Source organism: Pipistrellus hanaki (assembly GCF_964339955.1).
Source record: "Pipistrellus hanaki genome assembly, chromosome: 13".
Classification (NCBI taxonomy): Eukaryota; Metazoa; Chordata; class Mammalia; order Chiroptera; family Vespertilionidae; genus Pipistrellus; species Pipistrellus hanaki.
The window spans coordinates 19,614,785-19,635,161 of record NC_140515.1 but is presented as its reverse complement, the minus strand read 5'-3'; the positions used below and the strand labels follow the sequence as shown (position 1 = coordinate 19,635,161).

The 20,377-nt window shown below is 46.9% G+C and overlaps 1 protein-coding gene across 2 annotated transcripts in view; it reads right to left on the bottom strand.

Annotated features, from left to right (window-relative positions):
* Positions 1-3,832: 3,832 nt before the first annotated feature.
* The window catches only part of IL17RD (interleukin 17 receptor D), a 69,114-nt gene continuing 52,569 nt past the window's right edge, over positions 3,833-20,377 (bottom strand). Inside the window, exons 6-13 of one of the 2 annotated variants that reach the window (XM_084903123.1) lie at positions 18,240-18,284; positions 18,000-18,151; positions 16,905-16,970; positions 15,898-15,952; positions 15,299-15,409; positions 14,909-15,093; positions 10,921-11,905; positions 3,833-10,213 (exon numbers count right to left, since the gene is read on the bottom strand). In XM_084903123.1, the coding sequence (XP_084759249.1) occupies positions 10,101-10,213; positions 10,921-11,905; positions 14,909-15,093; positions 15,299-15,409; positions 15,898-15,952; positions 16,905-16,970; positions 18,000-18,151; positions 18,240-18,284 (1,712 nt within the window). In that variant the 3' untranslated portion in view covers positions 3,833-10,100. The remainder of the gene's footprint in view (positions 10,214-10,920; positions 11,906-14,908; positions 15,094-15,298; positions 15,410-15,897; positions 15,953-16,904; positions 16,971-17,999; positions 18,152-18,239; positions 18,285-20,377) is intronic. The other variant, XM_084903124.1, reaches the window with a different exon arrangement.

The window sequence follows — 20,377 nt, the reverse complement described above, 5'->3', positions numbered from 1 at the left end:
GCCTCACAGCAGCCCTGTGAGGTATATGACTATGACCCATTTTCCAAATGGGAAAACTAAGTCCTAACCAGGTCAAGTCACCTGCCTACCAGCACACAGCCAGGGGGAGCTGGGATCTAAATTGAGAATGCCTAAGACCTCTCTAATCATAATGCTGAAAATGACATAGTAAAACAATCTCATCGATAAGACTGCACACTCACACACACGTGTGCAGAACACTGAAGTGCATCTAACTTCAGGTGCACACACTAAAGCCACGACTTGACCGGTTTGCATTCTGCCACCAGGCATGCTCCAGTCTTTCTCTGCTGCAAGTTCTCCATGGCCTGACCTTGCCCAGCCCAGTGGGAAACATTACATCTTGTCTGGAAGCTGACACCTGCCCACTCCCTGGAAGGTTCATGACCAGCAGGAGTGGGGGGAGGGGAGGAAACCACAGGAAGAGGGGTCTCATCCTGAAGGACTATTATTGGATCTCTGCCCCCTTCCAACTTCTAAAAGTCGGAACATTCCCCTGACCCCGTACTGATAGCTGGTTACAGAAATGCTTTTGTTCACATCCAGAGTGGAGTGTGGTCATCTGTCTGGCACAGGGACCTTGAAGCAGCAAGTCTTGATAAATGTGTCTCTATTGGGGCTAGAAGGCAACTAGGAAAAGAGAAGCCTGGTGAATAGAATGTCAGAAGATCTCAAGAGTTCAGGGTCAACTGTCACAGGCTATGAACAGTCAACTATGAATAACCCCCGAATTACTGTCTTAATTTTTCTAGGAGCACCTCCCCCTCCTCAATGCCCACCCCTTTCCTTTCTAAACCACCACCAAATCAGCCAGGCATGTCCCTGGGCTGAAAACCCTAAGAAGAGGGAGGATTCTCCCACCCATCTCATTATGGCCCCCCAAGTCCAAGACCTGCTCTTGAACAGACTATCTAATAGCCATGATTTACCAAGTGCCTAACACTTGTGAAGCATGGCCTTGGGTACATTATAGACCACATCACATTCAATCCCCACAATGGGTATCATTACTATCTTTAAAACACAAACACACACACACACACACACACACACACACACACACACACACCCAAAGGCTCAGAGCAATTTGCCACAGCCCCATATATAAAAAAAAATGCAGTCAGGACAAGAATCATGTTATTCGTCACTGTCCCCAGTTCACCCTTTAGACTCTCAAATGTTATAAAAGGTTGCGTCATCTATAGATGTGACAGATGGTGCAATAGCGCTCCAGAAAGATGCCAGGGAACCACGCCCACCGATCTTACTTTCCCTGAATCCCAAAGAATCCACTTGAATTTTTTTCTCATGGAAAAAGGCCTTGCTCCATGTTTTGTCCATCTTTCCCATCATTGTATTCTCTTCCTATCCTGTTCTTGGACCAATTCTGTTTTTGTTCCTATGGATGGTGGGCGCAGGTATAATGGAGAGGGGTGAAGAACTGTCTCTTACTGAGAACCCACTACACCCAAAACAGCAGCTACATTTTGTGTCTCCTCCCTTTCCCACCCCTGCTTAACTTATTGCCTGTAGTCTCTTAACTAAAGTAAAATGAGGGGTTTTTCTACTTAAAGCCTGTGTGGGGAAGCTGGTCTCTGCTACCTCTTAAAGTGTGGGCTTCTGAAAAGCAACATAAACCCAGTAGGGAGGCCCCACAGATGCTGGCTACTCTAAGGTCCCTAAGCAGCTGTAAAAATGGACTGCTTTCTAACAATATGGTAAAAAAAAAATAGGGTTTCTCATGCTGCCCAAAGAGGATTCTCCCCACCCCACCCCACTAATAGAAAGTATTAGCTATAACTTTTAATGCAAGAAAAAGAAAGGAATTCACTTATTGCAGCACATGCTTTATGAGACTCTTCCAGATGAGTCATTTTAGAACAAGCTGCTTAACCTTAAACCAAATTTACCTTCAGTATTTGGATTCAGAAGTGAACCAAGTCACCATAACTTGCTACTAAAAGTTCTTTCTTTTCCCTGTACACTGTACTGGCAAACAGGGTAGCCCATGGGTTAGGAATAAGGATGCTTCAGACATCTGAATACCAGTGCTGCCAATTCCTTGCTTGTGCCCTCAGTAAAACTACCTAATTTCCAAGCCTTAGCATCTCAAAAATGAAGATGCTATGCTAATAGTACCTTTCCACGTGGGGCTGTGGTGACAAAGGCATGAGGAGCACTCAGAGCAGGTATTAGCCATGGCATTCAGAGATTGCCATCACTTCCTCTCTGGCGTCACTGCCATCCTGGGAAAGCTCTACTGCCTTTGACCACACACAGACACCGAGTCCGCCACTACCTAGATGACTAGACCCTTACCAAGGTGACACCGAAGCAGCCTGGGCAGGGTTTGCCATGGCTGATATCCTTGCTCTGTGCCTAACCAGCTGAGATCAGGAGTCAGTGAGCACCTCTCTGAGCTTGTCTATAAAGTGGGGACAGCAACATGACCCACCTTGAGGAGTAGCTGTGAAGATAACGGAGACGATGGTGTATAAAGCACTTAGCACTCGCACACTGGTTCTTAGGAATTATGGATACCAGCAGAGAGCATGGGCTAGAACTCAGTGAGCAAAACCACCAGCAGTATCCTGGATGGATACACAGGAAAAATGAAGGCGGGGCCAAGGTATCTGAGGCAAGAACTTGACAGAATTCCCTCCTCTCGGGAACCTCGGTGCTCCGTTGGGAGCGGTTTTACCGCTCCTTCTGTTGGAAGGAAGAGAGGGGGAAGGAACAATAAACAAGGAAACCTGATTTTTCAAGTCTTATGCTCCTAAGATCTAAACTGCCACCATATTCTTTTCGGGTAATGGCCCTCCACATCCGTGGCTGCTTGTCAGCAGATGCGAAACCCGAAGATATGGAGGGATCGTGTGTGCATCTTATCTGATATACTTGGGGGGCGGGGGGGGGGGGGGAGGATCCACAGATAAGGGAACGCTCAGTTCAAACCCATGTTGTTCAAGGGGCAACTGTACTATGTGCCAGAAAGCACGTCACATCCATCACCCTGTTCAATTCACCTCCCTGGGAAGCAGGGCCTTTGACTGGTCCAGTCTTTGGATGAGAAACTAAGACCCAAAGATGCAGTCAGAGTCACAGTGATAGTAGCAGAGCTGGGAACTGACTCCGAAATCAATGCGCACCAAGAAGTTAACTCAGGCTGAAGCCGGTTTGGCTCAGCGGTAGAGCGTTGGTCTGCGGACTGAAAGGTCCCAGGTTCGATTCTGGTCAGGGGTATGTACATTGGTTGCGGGCACATCCTTGGTAGGGGGTGTGCAAGAGGCAGCTGGTCGATATTTCTCTCTCATCGACGTTTCTAGCTCTCTATCCCTCTTCCTTCCTCTCTTTGAAAAATCAATAAAACATATTTTTTTTAAAAAAAAGTTAACTCAGCACCAAGCACAAAGGAGGCGAGACCATGTCTGTCGGAAGAATGAGCAGGCACCTCTTTTTCTGTGAATTACAGGAAATGTCTTAGTGGCTCCCAACTTGTAACGGCTCTTGTCAAATGTCTGCAAAGAAAGTCCATATATTCTGAGAGCCAAGCTTCTCCCGGATGTATTCCTGTTCCTGCTCCAGACGCCACACAGGCAGCGGGAAACTGCCCACGGAGGGTGAGGTAAATGGTCAAGGCAGCAGGCTCCTTTCCTCTGATTTAAAGCACGAGGCATACTGACACCCTTGCCTCCTCACCCTGGACAACCTCTCTCCATCTCAGAGGGAGAGCCCTCAGGAAACTAGGTTAGGAACCCCAGCTATTCAGGAAACAGGAAAGATCATCTAGAATAATGAACCACGACACTCTAAAAACAAAACACTTTATTTGATGCAGAAATTCTAAAAGTACAAAAACAACATTTTGCAAATGTCAGCTGTGATCTACTGTCACCTATTCAGTTATGTACAAATCAAAAAAGACATTTTTTCAATGTAAAATAATGCTAGTCTGTCAGTGCTCACTATTCCACCAGACCCCACAAGGGACAAACTTAAAGATGAAACAAAGACAAGGGCAGTAACCACCATGTTCCACAGGTTTTCTCCCAAGAATGTGCTAACAGGGAGCGTCTGTAGTAGGAAAGGAAAAACTAACCCTGAAAACAGAAGTCACCTATTTTCTAAGTGAACACATTTGATTTTTACAAGTTTTTTCTGTTCACACTCACTTTTTTTTTCAATATAAAACACACACGCACCCTTTAAAAAAAAAAATAACAGATGATTACACATTAGTATAATCCAATGATAATTTTTTTTGTCGAATGAATAGAGCAGTCAGCTTTGTCTACATCACTTACAAACAAAGATTGCTTCTTTGCATCTGAAGTTTTATGTGGCATAAACCAGTCATAATGGTTTGCTTTTGTTACACCTTCTGGGTGTGAAAATACAGCACATGGTTAATTCAGAGCCATGGCTGCAACCTTTTAGAACATAAAAAGGCCCCGAGGGGAGTCTGTGGTCCCAGCTGAATTTTGGAAAGGAACCAAAGAGCAGGAGAGAAGACACTAACCAAAATTCCCAAGAGGTCTACATTCGACCTCGGCAATTTAACCTTTAGCAACTGCTGTCTATCTCACCAGCGGTCAAACTGAAGTCTGAACCCTTTAATAATATTGAGAGTCATAAAGGTAATGTCTAGAGATATAAAAATAAAACCCAAAATTGGGAGGGAGTACCACCTGCCACTCAGAAGGTAAGAGCTGGTCTTAAAGAGTACCTTGAAGAAATTCAGGAATTGCATTAAACACATTAAGAATGTGCACCAGCTGAAACCGGTTTGGCTCAGTGGATAGAGCGTTGGTCTGCAGACTGTAGGGTCCCAGGTTCGATTCCGGTCAAGGGCATGTATCAATACATTGGCTGCGGGCACATCCCCTGTGGGGGTTGTGCAGGAGGCAACTGGTCGATGTTTCTCTCTCATCAATGTTTCTAGCTCTTTATCCCTCTCCCTTCCTCTCTGTAAAAAATCAATAAAATATATTTAAAAAAGAATGTGCACCAAATGTTTAAGCACGGGGGTTGAGGGGGCACCTATTATTAAGAGTACTGACTGCCACCAAGAAAAAAGAACAAAAACAATGACAACAAAAATGGCAATCAAACAATCCCCAAATGAATATAGGTGATATATCATTTTATAAAGTGCCATTCAATTTTTTAGTAGTAAGAGAAGCTGGGCACAGAAGAATTTCCTTGTAATCCCCATTCTGAGCTTGGCCTTCACAAAGCACCAATGTGAATAAGACACCTCATTCTATTTGGGCAGTTAAACTGAGTATGAAGCTGGGAAACAGAATAGCAGGGAAAATTACTAAGTCCTTGGAAAATAAGAGCTATGAAAAATGGCTTAAGTAGGTGGGATTATTTATCATTGAAATAAAAACTCCAGGGGAATGATTTCACTATGGTTTTCAAACACAGGGAAGGTGACCAGCTGTTCTTTTTCCACTGCATGTGAACAAAAGAAGGCTGGTTTGAATTTCTATAGGGAAGACGTACAAAGAACTATCTGATCAGCAGGATAGGTTACAGAATCTCCTTTGCTGAACATCCAGAATCCCATCCACAGCCATATGTCTGAAATAATTCAGGCGCAGCCTTGTCTGTCATCAGGGGGAGCATGCTAGATAACCCAAACTTTCACCAACCCCCGAACTCTGAAATCGGAATCAGAGCTATTGGCTTACAGTCAGACTTCCTTTTGTTTATTTTCACCCCGCGCCTGGAAAGGAGGAGATAGAGCAAGGACGGCCCAATACCCCATGAGGACTCCTAACTACTATCTCAATACCAAAAAAAAGGCTTTTCTTGGTATATAATTTCACACCTCGGAACCAGAATTAATTCACGGGTCATTTAAAGCAGAAGACAATGCAAATACCCGGCTCTAGTACACACTGAATCCCTTGCCCTATTCCCCACAATGTCTGCTTTTCCTTATTCAGTCTTGGCCTTAGCTCTGGATTGTACATCATCTAAAAAACTTTTTAAACCAAGCGCTAAAATTACAAATAAGGTCCTTCAGTTGTACAGCTTAAGTGAAATTGTTTCAAATGTTATATTTTTTTAATTGGGAGAACATAAATCTCATTTTAATATTAACAACTGGCTTGCCTTTCTCTGAAAACACAAAATGTAAAGAAAGCAATCAAAACATTTCACATACATTCACAATCATATCACATTTCTTTGGGGGAACAATGAGGGAAAGCAGCACTCCAGCTACTGACTGCATTTAGCAAGAGCATTTACTGGTGGTACCAGAAATCTATATGAATGTACATTCATGCCTTTCATTTCAAATCTTATGAAGCAGAGATTGGTGACAAACTGGCAGCTAGTGGGCCAAATCAGGTCCACCCATGTGTTCTACTGGGTCTGAATGCATTTTAAAATATTTTGTAATTTAGTTGCCAATTCTAAACAAATCAGAATTTTTCATGTAAAAACCCAAATTCTCAGCTTCTCTTGAAAGATGGGAAGATCAGGAAACTCTGTGTCACAATTGGCTGGAGTACCTGCGGCCTGTAGGAAGGAGAGGAGCCCTTCAGTTTGCCATGGTCCCCACCATGCCCTATGTCTCTCCAACACTGAGAGGGCATGTCACTGCCACTTATAATCACACCGCATTTATCATTACACCTCGCCTGCCACACTGGTGCCCCCTAAAGACATACCATCTACTAAATAAGGGTAGCAGTTTTCACCAACAAAATAGAAAAGTCTAATGACCTTCACATTGGCTTGTCCACTTCTCTCCAATAAGGACATGAAGAGTAATTCCTCTCTCTAAGGGAGCCGAATTAGTGTCAGGCAGTTGCATACTGCTATAGGGTTTTCTCTCTTTGGGGAGGAGGGTGTACTATTTCTTCTCCAACAAAATAGCTGTTTTTACTTCCTTTTATTTTTTCTTTCTTTCTTTTTTTTTTTTTTTTTTAAAGAAAAGCTGCTCAACCCTTTGCGTGGGAGGACTCTGAAGAAAATCACATAAACCCACATGTTTAGAAATGGTTTTCCTGTTTGTTTACACTTAAGTCAGGAAACCTGAGACTAGAGGTTGGTTTAAAAAAATAATAAAATAAAAAGACACATGTGGCTATGAAGACTAAACTTTGACAAACATACCTGAACTTAAATTACTATACAGTGGATTCCAAAGATGTCCGGGTTGCAAAAGACATAATTTTGAACCTCTGATCTGGCACTATCTTCAGTTACTGTTTATGTGTCAATCAAAAAACTCTCTCTTAATTTTATAGGCCGCTGATCTCATGTTTGTCTCAAAATACTTATTACCTAGCTACGAGTCACTGACCTGGGCCTGGATCTGAAGGACTTCTTTCTAGAGATCAGTGTTGTTCAAAGGCCCAGGACTTGGCCCTCTGGAGGGCGTTATGCCGACAGTGTGGGTGGCTGGTTTCTCCTAGGCGGTCCCTTGTCGTTGACCTGAGAGAAGAGCACACCTTTACCTGGGCTTTCTCTCACCTCTGTTATCACTTACTCTCTTGGCAAAGATGACTGTGTCAGATGCTAAGTCCTTTCTGCAGGGTACTGTGGGCTAAGATAAACAACCATCTTCAACTCCCTGCAGGCTTCTCAGTAACCTGGAACCTTGGACTTATACATGTCTTTCGGTCCAGAGAACACCTTCTAAATTAGCTCCACAAGCCACTGACTCTCAGGATCAAGGACTTCAGATCATCCCTATACTCTGCTTGTTTCCCTAATGTCTAAAAGCCTGTGACTTATAGAACCTTTATCTGAATTCTGGCTTATCATTTCCACTGGCCAGAACAATGTGAGAATAAAAAAAAAAAAAATAGAGCTCTGCTTAAAACAGATGTTTTGCCTTAATCTACAAGGCAATTATTCCCATTCCCAGGATGAGATGGGGGGGGGGGGGGGGGAGAATTATAGTGAAACTAATAAGGCAAATCAAGGAAACTGGACTTCTCAACTTATTCTGAGTTGGACATTCCCAGTGTACAACCGTTCAATTTTGTTGATCACAAATATTTGTATTTCAAAATAAGTGCCCAAACCTTAAATCCAACCTAAAACAGTACCTGATATTTGGACTAGCACCTTTTTTCCCTTCCATTTTCATAAGTGAGTTCACTTAGCAAGCTCTCTGCCCACATTAGGAATGCTCCCCCTGACCCCATCCTCCATGCTGTCACTGGGGCCACTTTCGCATAGATCCTCATTTCACAAGCAAAGCTGAACATCTATCCTAAAAGTGGCCCTTAGTTCCTTTGGAGCATACACCATTTGGTCTCAATAGAAATCTCTCTCATAACGTTCGTATGTTGGCAAGTTTGAACTGCCCGAGCTCCTTCACAGCATGCCAAGGATGGGGTGGCAGGACGGTCACATGTGGGCAGGAGCTCTGTGCTTGTCCTCTATTTCACGGGGATAAACATGGAACGTCTCTTCTCCAACAACAAGCCACGGGGGAGGCAGTTCTGCTGCTCACTTGTCTCTCCCTCAGAGCAGCTGCAGGAAACTCGATGCCAGAGAACAGACAATCACGTTCTTCTCCCAAGAAGCTGCCAGCTGCCTGTGCAGAGCAGGAAGTGTGGCATTTGCATCAAAAATATACCCAAACCTCTTCTTTCCAGGAGCGTGTAATCTTTCCCTCCCACCTGCCGAGCATGTGCTTGGAAAGAGAATGCTGCCCCTCCCGCCTCCCACCGCCTTGGCTGCTTCCCAGCATCCTTTCACATCAGTGCTTTTTGCTGGTGGCAAAAACATGGTCCCTGGGGAAAATGCTGAGAAGACAGGGTGCCAAGTCCAACAGCATCTATGAAAAGGGTGGGAGAGGGTGCTCACACCCCGAAGGGCACAGGGAGGAGAAGGGAACTATTTTCCCTTTGGAAACAGAAATTCTATCGGGAAGTCATTCATAAAAACGGAACATTTTCCTTTTTTTTTTTTTTTTTTTATAGAAAATTCTTTCCTTCTAAGCTCCAAATAGCTGTTTTCAGTAAGAAGGAGTACGAGAGATAAATCTTTCACTGTGAGTACAAAAGAAACAAAAAGTGAAACATGAGTCACAGGCTGGGTTGTGGGGAGAACACTTTCAGATTCAAGAACTTAGTGATTTCAGGTCCCATGACTTCTTCAGACAATATTCGAAGAGCACACACATCTTTGGAACAGTTCCCTCCTTTCACCTTCTTAAAAAGAGGTTTGTCATTAGTCAAAACCAGTTCAGCAGATTCACTGGCCACCACCTCCACACACGGCTGTATTTCAGTGGGTTCTGACCCCGAATATTTTGGACACAGCTTTTAGACCGGAAGCCAAGTGACACATGAACCTCAACTTCCAGTACTAGAGTCCAGTTGTGTATCGGTCTCTCAAGAATAAAATTCCAGGCACCACCATCTGAGATACAGCACAGCAAATGTAGCCCAGAAGAGCTTGGCAGGCAGACCGGGCCCTCGCGTGATGCTACTCAGACCCAGAGGTGGTCCTGGGAGCTGAGTTCTGGAGCCATTGTGTGTTGACCAGCCCAACTCAGTCAGACAGTCTAGACAGTTATCCTGGCCCAGCAGCCCCCACATCGTAAGTCCCCCACCTAAAGGGGGCAGGAGTATCATCCCTAATGACATGGGTTCCAGACAGACTGACAGTTGATTTCTGTGGTTGTGAAGGTATTAAAAGTGCTTTTTCTACAAAGCATTTCAAATCAAAGTAGCCAACAATGAACAGGCAACGTTTGCAGAGATAAATTAGTCTGAACGATCAGTGCAGGTATTTTCCTGTTTCTTTTTGTTATGTTTCCTCTCTACCTCTCAGGATTGGCTCTAACCCAAGGTCTGACCTACCATGGCAAGCTGTTGTCAGATCTTATGGACATGCCTTTCCGGGCTCCATATGGTTTTAGAAAACTGGAGACTTTGCCAAGATATCTGTTTGAGGATAAGGGCAAGGAGAACAAGTACTGGCAGGAATTTCACTCCAAACACCCTCAGCTCCAAGTGGGCTACTCAGCCAGAGAGAGATGAGCTGGGGAACCAGAGAGGCGGCAGCTAAAGTGGCAATGCTTAGACTCTTCCGTTTGGTTACAAAGGGGCGACAGCGTGGAGTTCACCAGTGTAGCTGCAGCAACCAGGTTCTGCTTTACACACCCCGGAGGCGAGGAGCTTGGACGGAAGGGCAGGAGGGTCCTCCTCACCTAAGGAAAGAAGAGAGAGCAGGGACACAGGTCACACCTCACGAAACTGGGCACTCAGACCAGAACATGGCAGACCCTGGGTTTGGACCACAGGCTTTAGGCAAGTGAGGCAGGCATCCCAAACAGCTCAAGCGGCTAAGAGGCCCCAGTTCCCTTGTGGTGAGTCAAGGGTTTGCATGCCTGACTCCAGCTGGTCACAGGCACAGTAAGGATGACACGGCGTCCTGCAGGGGCTCCCTGGGGAAATGGGGCCTCCCTCAGGCCCTACTTGGAACTGTGCTGAGCTGTGGGGAGAACACCGCATCCCTGAACCCAGGTTCAACAGATGTGGCTTGAAAGACATGGGGATGGTGAACAGTGCAAGTCCCAACAAAGATCCAGGTCATCGAACACTGTTGGGGACCACTGCATTTTGGTATTTGGATGTTTCTAAGGTTTAGGAAGGTGGCATAGGGCACACGTTGTATATTACATAACGTAGAACTGGGCAGTTCACCGTAATTTAGCATCAGCTCAGACCTATGAACACTCCCATTACCTGGCAGCCACTGAAACTATCAATGCAGTTGTGTTACTTCCCATCAGGTGTCACTGCCACACAGGCCTGCCCCCAAACTAGGAAAGCACTTTCACCGATATCGGGATTAGGAGCAAACGCTGGGCCTGTATGCGAACAGACCCACTGGCTCTTGGGGCCCCGGCCTTACCCAGGCCCGAGGAGGACGACACGCTCTCGGTCAGCGAGGACGTTTCTGTTTGGTCCGCCGACAGCCCTTCCATGAGGGGCAGAGACAGCTCGGAGGAGGGCACGGAGGAGTCGTAGATGCCCGAGTCCCGCGGCATGCCCGAGGCGCCCACCGCCTTCCCGGCGCGCAGCAGGGGCTGCAGGACCGGGGCGCCCGCGGCCTCCGCGGCCTCGTCGGGGCCCAGCTGCTGCCCCTCTGGTGACCCGGGGGCCGGCACCTCAGCCTTGAGGTCACTTTCGGGCCCCAGTTTGCACATGACATCATTCAGCACCAGACCAGAGTCGAACTTCTCCAGGACCGGCTCCTGGCGGCGGAGCGGGGGAGGCTGCGAAGGCACAAACTGCTTCTCAAACCAGTCGGGCTCCTCGTCGATGAACTGGTGCATGTTGCAGATGGCCACGTACAGGGACCGGCCCGCCTTGCTCCGGAAGTAGTTCCTCCTGCTGACGTGTCCGAGTTCTGGGAGGCCGTGATCTCGCGGGAGGCCGTGTTCTCGCGGGAGGCTGTGGTCTCGTGGGAAGCTGTGGTCTCGCGGGAGGCCGTGGTCTCGCGGGAAGCCGTGGCCTCGCGAGTGCAGGTGGGAGCAGAGCTGGGGCAGGTGGTCCATGAGCTTGTACTTGGTGCTTAGGTCCAGGACGCCAGGAACGTCCCCCTCGCAGGAATAGTCGAAGTAGACGGCGATGAACTTGCTGAGCGCCACCGCCGAGGAGCTCTGCTTAGCCTGGCGGAGCTTTTCGGCGATGGCGGCCACGGCCACCAGGAAGAGCTCGCCTTTCCCGGAGCCGCGGCCGCCTCCTTTGTGCTTGTAGTTCTTCTTGTCCACGAAGTACTTCATGCCTTTGGAACAGACCACGATGATGAATTGGGACTCGTGGATCTTCTGGATGACCCATTCTCTCTGCCCTTCCCGGCAGAGGCTGAAGTCTTCCCATAGGTCCAGAGCCACCTGGGAAGACAGGACCCACACTCACTGAGACAGCCTGCAGTGTCGCGCAAGGATTGTTACAAATCAGTCCAAGCTGGTTTGGCTCAGCGGATAGGGTATCAACCTGCGAACTGAAGGGTCCCGGATTCGATTCCAGTCATTGGCACATGCAGGAGTTACTGACTTGATCCCCAGTGATGGGGGTGCAGGAGACAGCCAATCAATGATTCTCTCATCATTGATGTTTCTATTTCTCTCTCCCTCTCCCTTTCTCTGAAATAAAAATATATATGTTTTTTAAAAAGGGCACATTATCTCTCCCTTAATCATTGGCAGCTGTAAGGTGACCTGGCCCTGAGGAACAGCTAACAGTCCATGGGTGATGGTCACACAGCAGACCCTCTGTATCATGTCCTCGGTTTAGCATAATGCCCTCGGTTTAGTGGGGTCATTACCACTCCTGTCCTACACGTGAAAGGACAGAAGCACAGAGCTTCTCACAACCTGCCTAAAACACATCATGTGTGAGGCCCTCAAGGGACTTAATCATGTGTGATGCAGAACATTGAAAACGTAGGCCCTGGGGTTGGTCTACCTGATAAGTGAGGCTGCCTACATGTGGTGGTGGGTGGTGGTGGTGGTGGGGGGGGGGGGGGGGGTGTCAGGTCCCAGAGAGAAAGCTGAAAGGTGATGGAGGGACGTGGGTGAGGGACCCCCAAAGTGGGTTGAGAAATGGGGTTCAGGTCTGGATGTCACATCACCCACAATGTTGGGATGACTCATGGCCACAGAGTATGACTGACAAAGAGGACCTCCCCAGCCATCTCAAAGCCATGCTATTTACTAGTTGGTCAGTGGCTGGAGAGGAGGGTGGACTGCAGTAACATGGCCATTCTGGTTAATTCATGAGTGACCAGCACTTCCCACCATACTTCACAGTGGTCCTCACAGTCATATCCTACATGGCCTTTAACCCCAAAGGGGGTCTGGCAGGGAGACTGAGGATGGGAGAAGAAAACCAGGCCCCCTCAGAGGTCTTCACCTTCTCAGACCATTTTCATCTGATTCTACTGAAATCATCTCTTGGCAAGTGTATCTCTCTCCTCCTTTCTTTCTTTCTTTCTTTCTTTCTTTCTTTCTTTCTTTCTTTCTTTTCTTTTTTTTTTTTTTAGCTAATTCTCACCCAAGGGTATTTCACCATTGATTTTTTTTTTTTAAGAGAATAAAAGGATGAAAGGACAGGGAGAGACAGAGAGAGAAACAATGTAAGAGAGAGACATTAATTGGTTGCCTCCCGCACCTGCACCAACCAGGGCTGGAGATTGAGCCTACAGCCGAGGTACATGCCCTTGACTGGAATTGAACCCAGGACCCTTCAGTCCGCAGGTCAATGCTCTCTTCACTGAGCCAAGCCAACTAGGGCTTCTCTTCCTTTCTATAGCTCAGAAACTAATTCCCAATGGTTATGCCCAAACACAACAGCCACAGTCTGTTGAGGGGGAAGGAGATCTAAAATGACTTTGCCTTCTGCTCTACGGTGTTACCAAGGGGAAGAAACCCTCAACATCTGTCTTTCCACTTGCTGAAAATAATCCTGAATTGTCTTACACATGCTCTAATTCTCCCAACGTTATAAATTATAAAGTCTAAGAGATTATATACCAAGCATTTTGAAAAATGTTCCTATGTTTAATCCAGCAATTCCATTTCCAGGAATCTGTCTTTGGAAAATCATTAGAAATGAGGCAATATTGAAGTACTGAGATGTTTAACAATTTGAAATAACATGGATCATGTGGCTGATTAAAATTGCAGTTTATATAAAGCTGCTAATTGTGTAAACAATTATTAAAATGAGACAGAGAAAATAACTCCGACCTATTCAAAATGCAAAACTGTGTGTATGACTTCATCTCTGCAGAAAGTCTGGAAGCAAATACACCAAATAGTAACCATCATTCCTTGTTTCTCCAAGTGGGGATTACAGGCCATTTTTTGTCATATTTTTCTAGTTTCCAAATTTTCTACAGTATTGCAATCGTTTGCTGTTGCTTTTTAGCACATGTGCTAATCTGCCAACCTCTCTCCACCTCCCTGCATTGGGAAACCGGCCCAGCCTTGTAAGTACGTTTCTTTTACACTAGGGGGCAGCCTCACCGCATGGGGAGATTCCGAGAAACCCTCCAGCAGGCACAAATAACCCAACTACATAATTATTGTACAATTCTTGCATTCGTAAGAAACGTGTCCATGAGAGCGTCAAACTTCGCTCTAAGATTAACACTATATCATTATAGAATAGCTACGTTTGAATAGCTTAACTCAGAAGAACAGATGAAAAACCACAGCAGACCATTTGAGCGCTTGATGCATTATTATTTCCCCTTCTTAGCAAAGTTCCCCCACATTGTCAAACCTGCTACTTTACTTGCCCTGATCTCTCTGACCTTCCAATGCTGTCGAGTGACCACCTCTCCCCACCTCCACTACATGCTCCCTGGGCAGCTGCCTGCCCTTTGTCCCCATACAACTTCCTGCCAGGTGGGTGCCATCAAAGCTTCTGAGCCTGAGTGAAGTCAGGGATAGAACTGAGCATGAGAAAAGTGATGAGTAGAAGAGACTGGATGAAGAGTGCGAGGCGGACCCCGAGTTGGAAGCCAGGCACTGCTGGAGGGCAGGTACCCCCTAAGGAGGCCTGGAGGAGGGACAAGGTGGCCAGGAGAGGGTGCAGAGCATGTGCCCCATGCCCCCCACAGAAGGTGAGAGACTTGTTGCCGAACCAGTTTGGCTCAGTGGATCGAGCATCTGCCTGCAGACTGAAAAGTCCCAGGTTTGATTTGGTCAAGGGCATGTACCTTGGTTGCGGGCACATCACCGGTAGGGGGTGTGCAGGAGGCAGCTGGTCGATGTTTCTCTCTCTTCGATGCTTCCAGCTCTCTATCCCTCTCCCTTCCTCTCTATAATAAATCAATAAAATATATTTTAAAAAAATTTTTTTTAAGTGAGAGACCTGAGATTCCTTACCTCGCAGCCACAGAAGTCCTGGAGGAAGTAGGCGAAACACTGGACAACATTCATGTGGTTCTGGCCGTCTTTGCTGGAATAGCAGAGGAAGACCTTCGGCCGCGGCCGCAGCCTCTCCCGGGGGAGTGCCGTGGCGTAGGCGGAGGACTCAGAGCTCTCTTCATCTAAATGTGAATATATGTTTTCTAAATTTGGGAAAGAAGGTAAGATGGACAGCAATGAGCAATGCTTTGTCCTGTCCCCTAAGACCGGGCGCCCTAATGTCATCGTCAAGAAACAAGAGGTGACACTGCCACACAGAGGCCAGGAGCCCCCAGGGCCTCCCAGAGGCCCGCCTGGGGGGACCAGCCCTCAGGCCCTGCCCCTGGCGGGGACACCCCGCCCACAGACCTTGCTGCTTCTTGCGGCACATCACGGTGAAGAGGGTGGCGAACGCCGAAATGACCACCAGCGGCACGGTGATGGCCACGGCTCGGATGGGCCCGGCCCACGGGGAGTGCACTGGGAAAGCCCAAAGGGAAGGCTGTTACACTCGAGCGGCGGAACGGCTTCAAAGAGAACCCGTGTTTTCTTTTTCCTTTTCCGTCTAAGCCGCATGACAGGGTGTAGGGCCCCTTGACCACCTTTCTCTGCTGTCGGTTCGGTAATTTTAAAAAAGGGATTCGTTTTGAAGAAACAGTTCAACAGTCTGCTAACTGTAAATGCCTTTGAGTGAGAATTTTGCCTAAGGAAACCTCCCACCACCCTTTTCTTCGGAGGACAATTGACTATTTATTTAGTTCCAGAAGACACACACCACACTGCCTTTGATCTTCCAGGCATCCACATGAGGGCGGAGGGAAGTCAGAGCTGATGGAACAGCCCAGCCCGTGAGAGAAAGGAGCTCAAGTTTTTGTTGTGTTTTGTTTTTGTAAAACCATTAGGTGCAGAGACCTTGGTATGTATACTCTAGTCCAGAGCCAACGTTTCACACAAAAAAAAAGCCTTACCTGGCTTTAAAGCATAATGCACCACTTTTCTTGTTGTATTAGTGTCATCCACCAGCTGCAAAACAGAGGACGCTGCATTATTATTTTAAGTGATAGCATCTCAACAGAGTCCATGCTTTCGTCGTGGGCAGTGCGGGGCGGGAGGAAGGAGAACGACGGGGAGGGCAGGGCTGCCGCTGTGATCATTCACCAGCAGAGGTAGACACATCTCTGGTCAGACACAGCTCTGCTCTACCAAGTCAAAAGTCATGTCTTCTTCATGAATGAAAGGGGTGTTTGTTCATTGATGAAACCAGCTAGTGATTCCAGGTTCTAACAATTTTCAACTGAATAGCATCTTACCACTGATCTTACTGAATGCTTTAAGAGGGTGTGTCTGCTCAAAACCACACATTGCTACAGAGTAATGCAAGAACCAAGTGTTTCTACCAAAATGTTAAGACATGTTGGCTGTCTCTGGATAGGAAGGCTATGGACAATTTTTAATTTCTCTTTCTATTTTCCTTTTACTCCTGTTTCTGCAGTATGTCTGATACTGGAAAAGAAATTACAAGAAGAAAAGAAAAAATTCTTATCATTTACACGCTCTTTTAAGCAGAACTTAGAACTCATGTAAATTTATACAGGACAATGTCAGCAGAAATCTAGAAAAGTATAGGCAGATGTAGTGGACATAGCTTTTGCTTTGCTGTTTCATTACTAAAACAAGACATTTTAGAAACTAAAGTTTTAAAAATATACCTTTGTAAGGAAGAAGGAATATAGAAGTTTTAAGTCATGGTTATGTGGACTAGATGGTCACACAAAGATATTTATTTTGAGATATTTAATAAAATAAATCAAAGATCAATATCATATAAACTTTTTAAAAAGCATGTTAAGGACCATGTAAAAATATAACTGCACACCTTCAATGGTTTGAAATTTAGTGTTGTAAACAGTTGGGATTTTAAATGAGCTGGACTCATTCTGTAGAATTAATAACGGCTCTCTTGAGTTATACGCACCTCGATTATATAATCACCTGGAGATACATTTTGAAGGAGGCAGCTGGTTGTCTCTGTATTTTGCTCCTGTAAAGAAACAATACTTTTAAAACTTGCTTCTTGGATAAAGGTCATCAGGACCCCTCTGTTCCCCCAAAACATATAAACTTTTTATTTATTTATTTTTCTAGGAGCCGTTAATCATATCAGAAAGCAACTGTGCTCATCTGCCACCTTATCTGAACTTCACTTTGGTAAAAGGCCTGGGAGAGTGTGGGACTCCTGTCATACTGCACACTTGGCTGGTGGTACCCTCAGCAGGAATATTTTATTTGGAAACAAAGAAATGATGTACTTAGAATAGCCTTTACTTAATAAAAGAGGGGGGAGAAAAATCACCTGCCCGTGTTTGTGTTTATTTGCCATAATTTTAACTTGAGCAGAAGGTCAGAAGCGGTGAGAGCCGGCAGGAAAGCCACACTGCACACACCCAGGAGCATGCCCGCCCAGGGAGCCGCTGGGGTCTCCACCACCACTGACCACCTCTCGCGGCTCCCGGGGCCGGCCCCGCAGTCCTGCGAGCTCCCATGACACCTTTCCCACTCCCCTTGACCGCCTCCAGGGTAAGAACTTGGTCACTGAGTTTCTACTTAACCTTGGCCTATGTGGAAAGCCAGCAGCCACTGAAATGCCAGTGACAAGGCTCCAACATGTACTTTTCCCACCGACAGCTGTGAGATCCCAGGCTCCCCATCTGTACAGCGGGGCCGACAGCAGCCTCTGCTTCACAGGGTGGTAAGGCTTCCATGAGCAGAGCTTGGTGGCTGCCACCCAGGGGGCACCTGGTTCATGTTTGACTTACAGAAGAACAAACTAGAAATGCTTCATTACCGTGGGTCCTTGGTAATATCCTTACCGGGCTGCGTCACCACCGGGACAGCTGGGGGTGCAGGTAATCGGGGAGTGAGGGGTGACGGCAAAATGTTCTGAGACACACCCAGTGATAATAGTCTGGAATATCTACCCACTGCTGAGCGTCAACATCACCTAATGCTCATGCTGAACCATCCACATGGCGGGGGCTCGGGGGTCACTTTAGAACACGGAGTGGCCCACCTGTTTGCAGGTCTTTCGCTTGAAGGGCCCCTCGTGCTTGAGTCTGTAGTGAAGGTAGAAGAAGCGGAAGCCGAAGGCGTGAGGCGCGTGGCTGAAGGACACCTGCATGTCTGAGCCGTGCTGGGTGATGTTCAGGTTCCGAGGCTTCCAGACTGGGGGGAGGAGGGACCCGCGTGAGCACCCCACGGCCCCCGACACCACCGGGGGGCACCCCGCCCAGGCAAGGGCAGCTCTACTTACAGGGCTTGCAGGCCAGGTTGTCCGGCTGTAACAACAGGTCGCAGGCTGTTGACAGAGAGACATGTGTTTTGGTTATCGGACAGTTTGACATTTTTCTTGCCCAACAATTCAACAAACATGAATATGTGGCACCGGGTGCTGCTGGGAAGGGTACGAAATATATCGATTCAACACTGATGTTCGGTGCAGTTCAGCTGGATCTTATGAAAACTTAAAAGTGCACAACCTAAAAACTTGAATGCAGGTCACTGTACGACAACAGCACAGAGTCACGCGGATTTTAAAAGCTCGCCAAGCATTACACAGTCTCAAGGCCAGCAGCCCCGGGCAGCAGGAGTGTTCGTGCCACTGCCACGTGGAGCTGCGTTCGCTGTAAACAGAAGAGATGCTGGCCCTGGCCCCCTGTGGGCACAGGAGATCGAAGTGAGCCTGTTAACGGTCTCGGACTATTTTAACCTTCACTAGCTTTCTAATTTAAAATCCTGTTGATTGAGTCTAAAAGTGACATCGGGCATTTACTAAGGAGTGGTAGCATCTGTGCTGAAAACCAGGCACCGAAGCCAATACTTTGAAACGATTTCAATGCAATAGAAACACAGTGAGAGAGGCCAACTATTGTAGCTAGTCCAATATGCCATGTTGCTAACCCAGGGAGAACCCTCTGGAAGAGGCCCATACAAGTCCAAGAAAACCAAAGGCAGCCTCAAGGTCACTGTAGTGAAACAGTGATAAGCACATTTCCTGCCTACCCCTCAGTCCCAAAGAGACACACTGACTGATTCCAACGGGAAAAATTAATCTTAAATTATGCCAAGTCTGCCCAGCTGGTGTGGCTCAGTGGTTGAGCGTCAACTCATGCACCAGGTCACCGGTTTGGTTCCTGATCTGGGCACATGCCCGGGTTGCAGGCTTGATCCCCAGTGGGGGGGCATGAGGAGGCAGCTAGTCCTCGCTTCTCTCTCATCAATGTTTCTCTCTCTACCCCTCTCTCTTCCTCTCTGAATCAATTAAAATCATACTTGCCCAGCCAGCATGGCTCAGTGGTTGAGTGTCAACCTATAAACCAGGAGGTTATGGTTCAATTCCCAGTCAGGGCACTTGCCCAGGTTGTGGGCTTGATCCCCAGTGTGGGGCGTGCAGGAGGCAGCCCATCAATGATTCTCTCATCATTGATGTTTCAATCTCTTTCTCCTTCTCCCTTCCTGTCTTTGAAATCAATAAAAATATATTTTTTAAAAACCATATTTAAAAAATTATGCTAGGTTTGATTTAGGCAAGTTTTTTATGAACACATGCTTTGGATCCTCCCTCTGGTCGTTATGTATGAGGTTATGTTAGGTGCTAATGGTCTTTTCCCAATGGAATCTTATTTAATTAAGAAAAATGAGCCTAGCCGAGACCGGTTTGGCTCAATGGATAGAGCGTCGGCTTGGGGACTGAGGGGTCCCGGGTTCGATTCCGGTCGGGGGCATGTGCCTTGGTTGCGGGCATATCCCCAGTGGGGGGTGTGCAAGAGGCAGCTGATTGATGACTCTCTCTCATCGACTCTCTATCTCTCTCCCTTCCTCTCTGTACAAAATCAATAAAATATATTTAAAAAAAAAAAAAAAAAGAAAAATGAGCCTAGTGGGTGTGGCTTGGGGTTGAGTGTCAACCTATGAATCAAGAGGTCATGGTTTGATTCCCAGTAAGGACACATGCCCAGGTTACGGCTTGGTCCCCATCAATGATTCTCTCTCATCTTTGATGTTTCTTTCTCTCCCTCTTCCTTTCTCTCTGAAATCGATTAAAAAAAAATTTTTTTTTTTTAAATGAGACCAATTATTATAAAAATAACTTTGCTGCGTAGGAAACAAAAAAAGAGACGGACTAGAAGAAAATAGCCAGAGTACGCGTTCCGCAAAGGGAACACTGATGAAGACGGGCGTTGAGAATAAAAGCACCACGGAGGAGGAAGAGGGCAACCAGGTCACATAGGAGGGCTTGTCGGATCCTCTGACCCTGGAATGCCAGATGGAACGGCTGGCAGGGAAGGCAGAGAGACCTGCTGCAGCCCTCAGGGTGCCTGCGGCTCAGGGAGAGGAGGGGGACACTGTGTGCAGAGCAGATGAAGAGGAGGCCGGGCAGCATGCTTAGGG